The sequence below is a fragment of the Halichoerus grypus genome, chromosome 4 (assembly GCF_964656455.1).
Source record: "Halichoerus grypus chromosome 4, mHalGry1.hap1.1, whole genome shotgun sequence".
NCBI classification, from domain to species: domain Eukaryota; kingdom Metazoa; phylum Chordata; class Mammalia; order Carnivora; family Phocidae; genus Halichoerus; species Halichoerus grypus.
The window spans coordinates 31211445-31223761 of record NC_135715.1 but is presented as its reverse complement, the minus strand read 5'-3'; the positions used below and the strand labels follow the sequence as shown (position 1 = coordinate 31223761).

The 12317-nt window shown below is 40.1% G+C and overlaps 1 protein-coding gene across 15 annotated transcripts in view; it reads left to right on the top strand.

Annotated features, from left to right (window-relative positions):
• Window positions 1–12317, top strand: part of LMO7 (LIM domain 7) — a 200641-nt gene that overhangs the window by 98239 nt on the left and 90085 nt on the right. For 11 of the 15 annotated variants that reach the window (XM_078070242.1, XM_078070243.1, XM_078070244.1 and 8 more), the window contains one exon: window positions 8247–8353. In XM_078070242.1, coding sequence (XP_077926368.1) covers window positions 8247–8353 — 107 coding nt within the window. Of the gene's footprint in view, window positions 1–7381; window positions 7746–7772; window positions 7833–8246; window positions 8354–12317 lie in introns of those variants that run through there. The other 4 variants (XM_036079712.2, XM_078070246.1, XM_036079720.2 and 1 more) reach the window with 3 other exon arrangements.

Sequence of the window (12317 nt, the reverse complement as noted above, 5' to 3'; positions counted from 1 at the left end):
GCTTTAAAATAATTTTGAATGATCACAGTTAGTATATCACAAGAATGGAATTTGAGTACTTTTGGGGATGGCCTAATGGTGAGCTCCGTAATCCCCAGGTGATTGCTGCTCATCCTAAGGAGAAACCCTGCTGTAAATCCTAGTTGGAAATATTTTCCTTATTTTGTTATTGGCCAGAAAACTATGTCTGCAAAGATCCAAATCACCTGGAGGATTTTCTTAGCATATGGATTCTGACTGAGTGGGTCTAGGGTAGAGCTAGAGTCTGCATTTCTAACAGGCTCCCAAGTGATGCTGATGGCATGTGGACCCCATGTCGAGTACCAGGAGGCTGGGACAGCTGTTGCCCATTTGTGTACATGAGCCTCACCTACGAGGTGATTGTATGCTCCCTCGAGAGATTCTGATGTGGCTGACTGGGGACTGTTATTCTTACACAGAGACTTAGTTCAGTTTCTCTGCCTCAAACAGTGGTTACAACCTCTTGATTGTTGGCATATACTTCTAAATTTTTGTCACTGTTAACTCTAGGGACAGGAGACAGGGGCTTTGGTGCTATATTATAAATAGAAAAGGAATTGAGGTCACCAAGTCTCTTGGCCTTCAGATAAATTGATCTGCACCACCATGTGCCCAGGTTCAGAGGAATTGGATGATGTGCTCTCTTTTTTTAATCAAAAAAATCTTGCCTGAAATAGGCATAGAAAGGCCAGAGTGAGCACACAAGGAACATTTGGTTCACGGATGGGGCCCACGTCCAGGTGATGTCATTCTGGCAGCTTTGGTTTAAGGTGGTGACTGTATGGCCCTTTTGCCTATACTCTTTTTCAGAATTGGTTACGATTTTGATCTTAGTCAGGGCTTCTGTAATAAATCTCTTTGTCTTTATTTAAAGAACCCATTTTTATTGATGACAGCTCTTGATCCTCTACACTCAGGAAATTTTTGCAGAAGTAGGTCTAACTGGTTTGATACTGTGAGTAGACATTCCCCATTTGCTGTGACATTTAAGGTTTCTTGATACAAAGTATTCCCTCTGTAAGTTAGAAGTCTTGAAATTTTATCATTTAAGATATATTTAAGAGGAATATATAAAAGAAACATTTTTTAACTTCCTCCAAGTAAAAATGAAAATGACTTTGTTCAGCGAAAGATCCTAGGGAGGTATAGCATAGACTTTAATGAGGATTTAGACTTTTGTGTAACAAAAATGGTTGAATGTGAAAGAGAAAAATGTATACCATAATGCCACTTATGTAAATGAGATACATAAGTGAATCTGCACTTTAAAGGACATTTAGATTTTTAAGCACATTATAGAAGGCACCTTTAAAAAATAATTTATGGAGGTGAAATTCACATAACAAAAGTAGCCATTTTAAGGTGAACAATTCCGTGTTGAGCAGCCATCAAACATTTCCATCCCTCCCAAGTAAAACATCTTCCTATTCCATCCTCCCTCTCCCCAAACTCCTATCAGCCACAAGTCTGCATCCTGTCTCTAAGGATTGATCTATTCTGGATATTCCACATAAATGGAGTAGGTAACATTTGTGTGTTTAGCTTTTCCTTAGCATCATGTTTTGGGGGTTCATGCTGTAGAATGTATCAGTACTTTATTTTTATGGGTGAATAATATGCCATTGTATGAATATATCCCAATATGTTTATCTGTTTCTGTTCATGTACATGTTTTAGTTGTTTCTACCTTTTGACTATTGTGAATAGTGCTGCTATCAATGTGCACGTACATGTACTTGTCTGGGGAACTCTTGAATTCTTTAGGGTACATTCTTAATGCCTTTTAGTGAACAGCAATGGGAGTGAATGGGGGCATGCGATGAGGAGAAAAATATAACAAAATGAGAGAGCCCTAATATTGACTGATATTTAGGAGCTTGCTAAAATATATTAAATCGGGCACCTGGGTGGCTCAGTCATTAAGCATCTGCCTTCGGCTCAGGTCATGGTCCCAGGGTCCTGGGATCGAGCCCCACATCGGGCTCCCTGCTCAGCGGGGAGCCTGCTTCTCCCTCTCCCACTCCCCCTGCTTGTGTTCCTGCTCTCGCTATCTCTCTCTCTGTCAAATAAATAAAAATAAATAAAAAATAAATCTAAAATATATTAAATCAACTCTGGGCCCTCGACACTTTCCTCAGCTACTTCCATCCCTGATAGGAGAGCAAAGCGATCTGCTAAAATGACACGAGACTATGGTACTGGATAAGTGCTTGGGGAAAGAAAGTGGGATTAAAGGCTCTGGAAGGGTTCATGTCATGAAAGACCCATGTTACCTCTGGGTCTAGTGTTAGAATATTCATGTTGGCCTCGCATTCTCCTTCTCATGACTCTCTTCAGGATGTGTAAAGGAGACAGAGGGGTGTTAAGACCGCATAGAAATGAATAATTGTGTTCATGTTACAACTGGGAAGTGTTGGAAGGAAGTAGAAAGATGATCCTACCTTTGGAGCCAGAGAATGAGAGTGCGAACTGCTCTCCCTACCACATCTCCTTTCAGAGTCCGAGCATCCTAACCCTGGAGGGGCCAGAGATGGCAGCTTTGGAAGGAGTAATGGGAGTCTCCAGTAGGATGGAAGACAGGATGACAGGAGAAGGGAGCTCTTGCACTTGGTGTAGGCTTTGCACTGGTGTTAAGTGGCTGATCTTCAGTGTCACTTATTTAGTCCCTAGCGCCCTAGGATTTATACTCGCTAAAGATTCTCCATTGGATTGTCAAATTCTTTGAACGCTTTTCATCCTTGTTGAAGATTTTTGTAGCATCTGACTCTCCTGTCTTGAAACTCCTTTCCCTTGTTTTCCGTAACACTCTGCAGTTCTGCTTTTCCTCTGAGTTCTGGTTGCTAGATATTTCTTTCTTTTCTTTGTTTTAAAACTATCCTTTAAATATTGGTGTCTTATTGTGAATCCTTCTTTTTCTATGCTTTTTTTTCTAAGAGGGTTCATCCACATCCTTCATTTCAGCTACTACCAATGTGTGCTTGATTTCCCCAAACCATATTTTAAGATCAAATATTTCTCATGGGCTCCAAACCCAATTTACCATTAGATGAACATCTTGATGTAGATGTCTGAAACTCAACATCTCTAGAACAGTTTACCTTCTTCAAATTGATGACTATTCTTTGTTCTTTGTATAAGTATGGTAGCCAACTTTTACAGTGGTCCCAATGATTCTCACCTGACACTCCCTGGTACCTATACATCACACCTAATTAGGTGTTCTGACTGAGACTTCCAGATGGCGTGTGAAAGTGCTGCCTGACTTCCTCTTCCTAGTGAGAATAAAATGTGGGACAGCAAAGGATAACATGATAAACTAGAGAGGCACAGGAATTGCTGGTTTTCAAAATTGCCAGCCTCTTTAGTCAGCAAATGACACTAAAATTGAGAAATAGCTTTCAGACAAAAATCAGCCTTGGTGCACTGGCAGGAAAACAAGGTCTGAAGGTGAAGCTGAGGCTGAGGCTGTAAAATCCTTTATCTTGGAAAGATCCAAAGTAGTACCTTGGAAGTCTATCCTGTCAGGCAGTAGGTCTTCTAAGAGCATAAAGGTGATATCCCTCTGTCATCCCAGCAGACCAAGACGGAGAAGGGCTTCTCTTAAAGGGATTTGTGGGTGTGGCTTTTGTCTAATGAGTTTAAGTCCAACAGGACTCATAAAAGTATTGAGGGAATTGTATTTGCAGAAGCACTGTAGAAGTAGACTGAAAAGGACAGAGGATTACGAAATTAAAAGACCTTTAGTTCCCTGAACTTTTACAGGGAGGAAGCCGACTGAAAGAGCTACATACCTGTGAACACAAGCTACTTTTCAAGGAAGTAAAAGGTGATAGTAAGGTGGAATCAAGAGTCCAGAGGGTAAAGCAAAAATCCATGAGGTGTTTGCTGGCCTTGAATCCTAATGAAGGACCTACCAATCTATGCCTTGCAGAGTTTCTGTGGATCAGTGACTCCTGTGTACCTTAATTTCTCCACACTTTGAACTAGAAAAGTCTAGAGGTTACCCAACACCACTCTATGTTGGATGTGGGGGGTGGGGGGAAGGTAACTTGTCACTTTAGTTCACTGACATTCACATTGAGAGGAACTGTATTTGAGGGCTATCCTTAAGGATCTACAGGTGAGGAGCCTCGTGTAAACCTGGATCTGGTTTAGATGAGATTCCAAACTTTGAGCTCACCTTGTAAAGGGGGTAGCATTTCCAGGGCTTTGGGAAAGGGTTAGTGTATTTTGCATGTGGGAGGGACATGAATCCTTGGGGCTAGAGAGTAGTGAACTGTGGTACCTGGTCCTCAGTGATCCCACCTCCTGCTCTTTATGTTCTCATGTAGTCCTCCCTACATTGAATAGGGCTGGATACTGAGGAAATAGTGATATAGGACTTGAAGAGATAGGCCATGAGATACTGCAGGTGCCATCTTACTTGTTTTTGGATCATTCATTCTGTCCGGCAGCCTAATGGAGATGTCTGTTTGCTAAAGAACTGAGGCTTCCTGCCAATAACCAGCCCCAACTTGCCAGCTCTGAGTGTATCATCTTGGAGGTGGCTTCTTCAAGCCCCAGGAAGGTCTTAGATGATTACACTCTGGTCTAACATCTACAACCTAGTCAGAGATCTCCACGCCAGACCCATCCAACTTGGGTTACTCCTGAATTCCTGACCTTCAAAAACTGTGGTATCATAAATGTCTATTGTTTTAAGCTGCTAAGTTTTGGGATAACTATCTCTGTAGTGGTAGATAATCAATAGAGGTACCCCAGTGGACTAATATAAACCTGGGAATATTGGTAAATTTTTGTGGATTCCTTATCTTTCCTCAGTTGGGAGCAAATAGTGTTCCTGACTCACTAATCTCTCTCTAATTTACACTCGCCCCCTCCACCTGTTATGATTAACTTTGTAATTGATTCAAGGCTAAGGGGTGGAGAGGGTTTGGGGGAGAATATGAAAATCTTAAGCCATCTTGCCTTGTCTGTTTAAATAGTCTGCTTTTATTCATGTCCTAGATAAATGACTCTGAAAGGAGCTATTGCTGATCTCCTTTTGCTTTGTTTTTGTGAAGCCACTTTTGGTCCTCAGTATGTAGAAGAGCAGAAGCTTGGTGCAGGCTTTTGACATGAAGTATTGAGGGTTGGGTTAGAGAGGGCGGGCTTCCCTCCTCTTGCAGAGAGCTGTGTGCCCTAGGGAATGGGGTACAGATCCAGAAACTACTCATTTCACAGATGAGGAAAATGGGGCCAGAAAGGCTGATGAACGTTTCCAAAGCCACACAGTTGGTTAGTGGCCGAGCTAACTTGGAGTCCTGGCTAACAGTCCAATGAGAAGATGTTTCATGTTTGTCCTTTGTTTTTACTTTATCTTTGCTGGCTTCAAGTGCAAATGATTCCATTAATGAAAACTAAATGCTTCCCTTTTAATATGTTGAGTGGGGTGTGGCTTCTTTATGTTCCAACAGATACTAAAAGTTTATTTTATAATTTTGTATCTCGCCTTAGGCAACTCTCTGCCTCGGTCTTTTGAAATCACAAAAAATAAATTACCAATGGGCTCAAGTCCAGTAAGCAGGATTTACGTTGCAATTCTGATCTTAATACAACTTGTTCCTGCTGCATAGGCTGCTGTGGGCCTTGTTTGTAAAGTTTGTCTTGAGCATCACTGAACTCTTTAAAAGAAACTGCTTTTTAATGTAATGGCTTTATTTAAAACTAGAATTTAATCATAACCTATTTTTATTGTCTCTAATGAACTATAATCACTCTAGATTTGAAGTGGTTTCTTTCTAAATCAGGTGGATGGGTTTTGAGGCATATGGGGCTTTATTTACTTTTATCAGTAGGTACATATTTGTCAACCGGAAGAATGCTATTATGTTTTTAAAAAACACATGAAGAATTATTTTGGCTGTCCATTCAATAGGTTTACTTTCAGTTTAACTTTGTCATAACATTTTATAACATTTTAAACATTCAGAACCAAATTGAATTTGTGGGAAGACTTTTTTTTCCTTTTCTCCTCCTTCCCTCCCCACCCCCTTTCTTTTTGTGGGACTATTTCTAATGGTTTGTTTTTCCTCTTTAGAAATGTGCTTTTCTTCCTGTGAGATTTGGGGTACTAGGACACCAAGCCATTTGTTCTTGTCTGCTTCTCTGAAGGCCAGTTTTAGAACTGTTAATTTGAATAATTGAGTAATGAGATAGTATAGGTTTTAAAAATTATGTGAGCTTAACAAAATGATCACTTTTGCTCTTTCTGGAATTTTGCCAACATGTTATTCCCCCCTTTTTCCACTAAGTCAGATCGAACACTTCCATTGAGTTGTTCAACTTTTGACTTACAAATTCTTTTAATCTTCAGACTCTTATTTAAAATGATCATGGATTGCACAATAGCCAAATTATGGGAAGAGCCCCAGTGCCCATCAACTGATGAATGGATAAAGAAGATACGGCATATATACACAATGGAATATTACTCAGCCATCAAAAAGAATGAAATCTTGCCATTTGCAATGGCAGGGATGGAACTAGAGTGTATTATGCTAAGCCAAATAAGTCCGAGAAAGACAAATACCATATTATTTCACTCATATGTGGAATTTAAGAAATAAAACAGATGAACGTATGGAAGAGAAAGAAAAATAAGATAAAAACAGAGAGGGAGGCAAACCATAAGAGACTCTCAACTACAGAGAACAAACGGAGGGTTGCTGGAGGAGAGGTGTGTGGGGGGGGGCTGGGCTAAATGGGTGATGGGCATTGAGGAGGGCACTTGTTGGGATGAGCACTGGTGTTGTATGTAAGTGATAAATCACTAAATTCTACTCCTGAAACCAATACTACACTATATGTTAATAAACTTGAATTTAAATAAAATCTTGGGAGAAAAAAAAAACCAATCATGGATTTCAACTTTCAGTTGCGTAGTTCACACTGCCTTCTACTTATAGTACACTAAAATAACCTCTCATCTCTACAAATACTTTGTTTTGAATGTCCCTTAGTCCCTAGTAGTCAGTATTGCTTTTCTTTTGCCATACATTTGCTTACCCTTTCCCTAAACCCCCTCACTCTCCAAGAATCCATGCTGTTGAATTTAGCTTCTTCATCCTGGCTTCTCTATCATTCCCTCTCACTTTGCTGGGCCACCCTGTCTTTTCCCGTGGGGATGAGCTTCTCCATATGGGACAGGAGTAACTGTCTTTCTCCAAGGGGCACGCTATCTTCTGGTTCCTCACCAGCCGTTAGGGAGGTGAGTTTTCAGGAGGCCCTCTCTCGCTACAGATGAGGTGGTGCCAGCGTGTACAAGTGCTTGAACGTGTGTTGGCGTGCTAGCAGCCCATTCTCTTCCCCGAGAGTCCTAATGAAGAGACGGTAGAGTCCCCGTGAGATCTTCCCAAGCTCAGCCTCCTAAAAGAGAAGAGGGAAGCTCAAGCTGATTCTGCTCACTGAATGTGCGTCTGCAGAAGCCAGTGTTTGGATGGCAGTTGACAGGAATGAGAAGCATTGGTTTGTGGAAGGAGGATTTTGGTTTTTGAAATTAGCTAGGAGGACAACCTAGGTTTTCATTTTGTTGGAGGCAGTTCCTGAAGCAGGTGCAGGGCGTGAATAATGTACCACACCTAAACTATGTGATTTGGCCAATGAACATTAGGCTTCTCCTGGGTCCTATAGTATGGTTTCCCTGTCTGTCAAGAGCCGGCTCAGCAACCGAACCCAGATTCCAGGTGTGGTATTCCACAGTCGTTCTGCAATTTGTAATCATAGAAACAGAATGTTCCTCCTCTTATTTCTTCCCTGCCAACAGTTTCTGGGTGGGTGAATGTCAGTAGCTGGAGTTATTTTTAAAGAGGAGAGGTGAGGCTTGTCGTGCAAAGCTGAGAGGAGGGCGTTTGTTTGCAGAGCAGAGCTGACATCAAAGTGTAGATTACTGCTCAGTGGCTAGGCACTTGTCCTGTAACAGGTAATGTTTAACGTGCCGGTCACAAAGATCACAGAACAGCGTATGTCCGGGCATAAGCTAGCGCTACCGTTTATGCTCTGCAAGACTGAAAGGCTATACATGCCCGTGTAATTAAAAAAAAAAAAAATGTATGCATCGGTCTTGCTGCCTCCTTTTTTGCTGGCTGTAATTGGACTTTGAAGCCTAGAAGTTCTATCATAAAAATTTGTACCCTTTGTTTGAGAGAGAGCTCGGCTAAGCAATCACTTTCCACTTCTTTTCACAGGATAATATAAACGTTTTTTTGAAAGCTTGTGAACAGATTGGATTGAAAGAAGCCCAGCTTTTCCATCCTGGGGATCTACAGGATTTATCAAACCGAGTCACCGTCAGGTAAGTTTCACTGGTTTGTTATCTATTTTTTTCAGCTTAGGGCTTGTGGCTGAAGTGCAAAGAATTTCTGAGATTTTATGATTACTGAAAAATCGTTCCTCTGTCTTCCTCTGTTCTCATTCCAAAACTGATTATTTAAAAAATAGCTTAGGGACTATGAATGTGAAGCTGTCTGTGATTGAGACCATCACATGTTGTTATTTTAACTCTCTATACAAACTAAAATGGTAGTTTATAGTTGAATGCTTGTCCAACATGGTAGTGTTTGGTTGCTAATAGTGAGGGTGCATGTTATAGAGTGACTTTAGAGGTTATATTATAGTTTACAGAGTAAAAAGGATGATTTTAATGTGATCTTTATATTTGGAATTAAGACTAACAAAAATGAGACTGGGACACTGGTTAAAGAGACTTTCTTTTGTAATTTGGAAGGCAGCGATGCCTGGCACCAACATGGAATGCTAATGACCTTGTCAATTGTGGATGATTTCTAAAAATGAACTGTTTTTCACTATTTTAATAGTATGGATGAGAAAGTGAAAGTGGGGGGTGAAAATGTGTGCAGGTGTCTCTGTTGTGTTTTAGATGGAAAATGGTGTCATGTAGGAGTGTATGGTTTCAGGAAATCTGGTTTTAAGCTCCTATGGGATTGTTTTCCCCCCTACAAATCTAATTTGCTTTCAGTGAATCAGAATAAACTCGTGTTACCAGATAATCGTGATAGGAAAATGATTTAATTTTGCAGAAATGACGATCTCTTTATCATGGCCCTTAAAGCTAATTAATATTTTTTAAAAGGAGAGAATATAAATGCCTTATTCTAGCTGTAGAAATAATAGAAATGGAAAGATTAGTTTCTACCATTTTAGACAAAGATTTAGTTCATATGGTTGATATCCTGTTTTAGTAGCTTTAAAGCTTTTTAAGAATTGATGGTAAAATCTTAAAAATGGCCAATAGTTTTTCTTAAAGAAAAATAACCGTGTGTATAAGTATCATAGTACGCATGGTCTTTTAGTAGTAAAAGCTAAAAGTCCAGATAGAATTAATTCATCTTTTCAAAGCCTAACAGTACATATTTTTAAACGAACAAGCCATTTTGGACTTATATGCTTCCAGTTCTGTTGAATTAGCATTTCTAAACTACACAGCCTTGGTAAGTGCATAGCAGGGATGGGTCTGTCTGCATTTCTGATTAATTGGAAGATAGCTTGTTCCTAAGTTTCATCACCAAAATGGCATGTTTACTTCTGCGGTGTTGTGAGGTCATGCTTGATATCCATGAAAAATAACTGCATGGATGACTTTGTTTTATTTTTCCTGATCAGCCTTCTCTCGAGACTTATCTGATGGGCAAAAAAAGTTTTCACTTAGAAAGTGCTTTATTCTTAATGAACAGGGACAACTTAAGGAAAACACCCCCCCCCAAATCATACTGTTTTGAAACTCTGTAGCAGATGTTTGAGTAGGCTACTGATTAGGCAAAACATGTTTGTTGGCTTCTAATTCCAAGAATGCTCCTAGCAAAACTTGCCTGGAATCTGCTTCATGAAATGTTGGGTCTAAAGCGTTTAGGAAAAAAATCAGTACCTGGGCTCAGTCTCGAGGGAAATCAAATCACTGACAAACTGAAACTAGGAGGTCACGTAGTTAGAGCTGGAGTAGGAAGTAAGCAGAACAACTTGTTTCGGTGGAAACCACAAGTTCATAAAGGTGTGCCTAGGTAGTAGTGGCAGGAAAGCCTGAGAGCCTGGACTCTACTGAGGAACATTTCCCCTGATAATTCCATCTTGTTGGACCAAAGAGCCCAGGGCTTGACCTTGGGTCTGCCACAACGGAAGCCCGGGAGCCTCCCGGTTATGAGACTTGAGCAAGTTGACAAATGGCTTATTTAAAAATGTTGGCTATGGCTCTTCTGCCCTGAGATTGCAATTTTATAAAAGGGAGCAAGTTTATGGGAAAGCAAATTATTGGTTACTAAATATCCATGTATTTCTTAGTTTTTAGTTTTCTTATATAATGCGGAGACTTCTGTAGGTCAGATCTCCTCCTATCATTATGGTAGATTAAAGGACTTGGTGTTGGTTAGACTAGTGGTTTTGAACTGGGAGCAGTTTTGTTCCCCCAGTGGACGTTTGGCAAGGTCGAGAGATAGTTTTGTCAATATATTTGGGCTGGGAGTGCTACTGGCATCTCGTGGGTCAGGAATGCTGCTAAATACCCTTTAATGGACAGCATAGTCCCCATAACAAAGAATTTTCCAGCCCCAAATATCGGTAGTGTTGAGGTTGAGAAACCCTGACTTAGCCTTAAAATTCCTTATTTCCACTCTGCCAGCAAGCTAATCATGTGGAAATGAAGGCTACTGACTGACTTTACATTCTGCTAAAATGTAACTTTTTACTTATATTACTATAATCATTTATGTATTTCCGTGTTAGCATGTTTGCCCATTTAAAAAGGAAAGCTCATTATCACTTGAATGTGCAGTAATGTGTCAAGTAACCTTGACATTATTTTGCTCATCTGTATACATTAAAACTAGCAAAAATGGGGCGAAGTACTCGATTATTTTAAATGCTCTATTGGAGCTCATCTGCTAAGACTGCATGAGCAGTTTGTAGACGAGTGTGATCTAACATGCGTGTTTGTATGACACACTGAAAGCAAATAGGAGAGGACAGTCGATAAACCTCCATGTTGGCAAACATGAGGTATTTCTTGTTAGAGGGCAGCAGTGATTTAAAAAAAAAACAAAAAACCCAACCCCTCTCCCCGCCCCCAAAAAACATGGATGGCCCACGGAGCCTGGAGAGTTGTGTGGGGTAGCAATGAGGGGTAGAACAGAGGCAACCAATTTAGAGAGACATTGCTAGTCAATAATTTCAAAAATCCAGACCCTAACTACAAAAACTTATTTTCCAGCAACTACAGATTTGCAATAAAAACTTTTCCACTGGTCAAACAGAACCAGGGTACTCTTTATATTTCTATAATTATACATATTAATACGTGATCTAAATTTTTTTTTAAAGATTTTATTTATTTATTTGACAGCGAAACAGGCAGACGCTTAATGACTAAGCCACCCAGGCGCCCCGTGATCTAAATTTTCTAACAATTACTTCTTGTAAGAAGTAGTTTGAACTTTTCCAAGTGTGTTTGAATTATTCATTTATTTTGGGACTGCATATACTCAAGTATCAGTTAATACTTTTAATTTTGACATTCCTGACTTGAATGAGTAGGATCCATCTTGACACTTTCTTTTCCCCAACAGGAAAAGCAAGTTTGTGAGTTTGCCTTCATGAATTACGGTAGATGGAGGTGAAGTTACCCTAGGTGAGATGTTTACTGAGGCCATGAAATTTAGCTTCTGTACCAATGAATAACGGCATCATTATTATTAACCATTTCCTAAATATCCATACTGAACTCAGAAACACGATCCACAGAGAAGAGGTGGTGTGACTCGTACGGAGCTGTCTTTGCACACTTTCTGTAGAAGGCCTGGAGCAGAGTAAGCACCGTGACCCCCGCATCATGCCACAGCGCACTGGAGAGCTCCGATAGCAAATGTCATGCTCTTTGGGGTGGCATCTGGTCACTCAGAGGCACCGAGCAATTGCTTGTTGTAGAAAGCAGCTCAACAGAGTAGTCTGGAGGTTGTCCTGTATTAGAGGAACCAAAGTTGGCAGAAAGGCAGAGTTGAATATTAAAGGTTTTAACTTTATATTTTTAGCAACTTGGCTCTGAAACAAAGTTCCGTATTTAAACCATTGCCTTAACGAATTACATATTGAAATTTTTAAGCTGAGAATTTGAACAGATTGTAAACATGTTTCTTCTTTCTACCCCCTTATCATTCCAATCCAGTTTTTAGCACTTCCTTAGATGCATTCTGTTCATAATACAATTACAGGATGGCCATGCTTTTGAGCACGCTATTGCAATTATGCAAAGA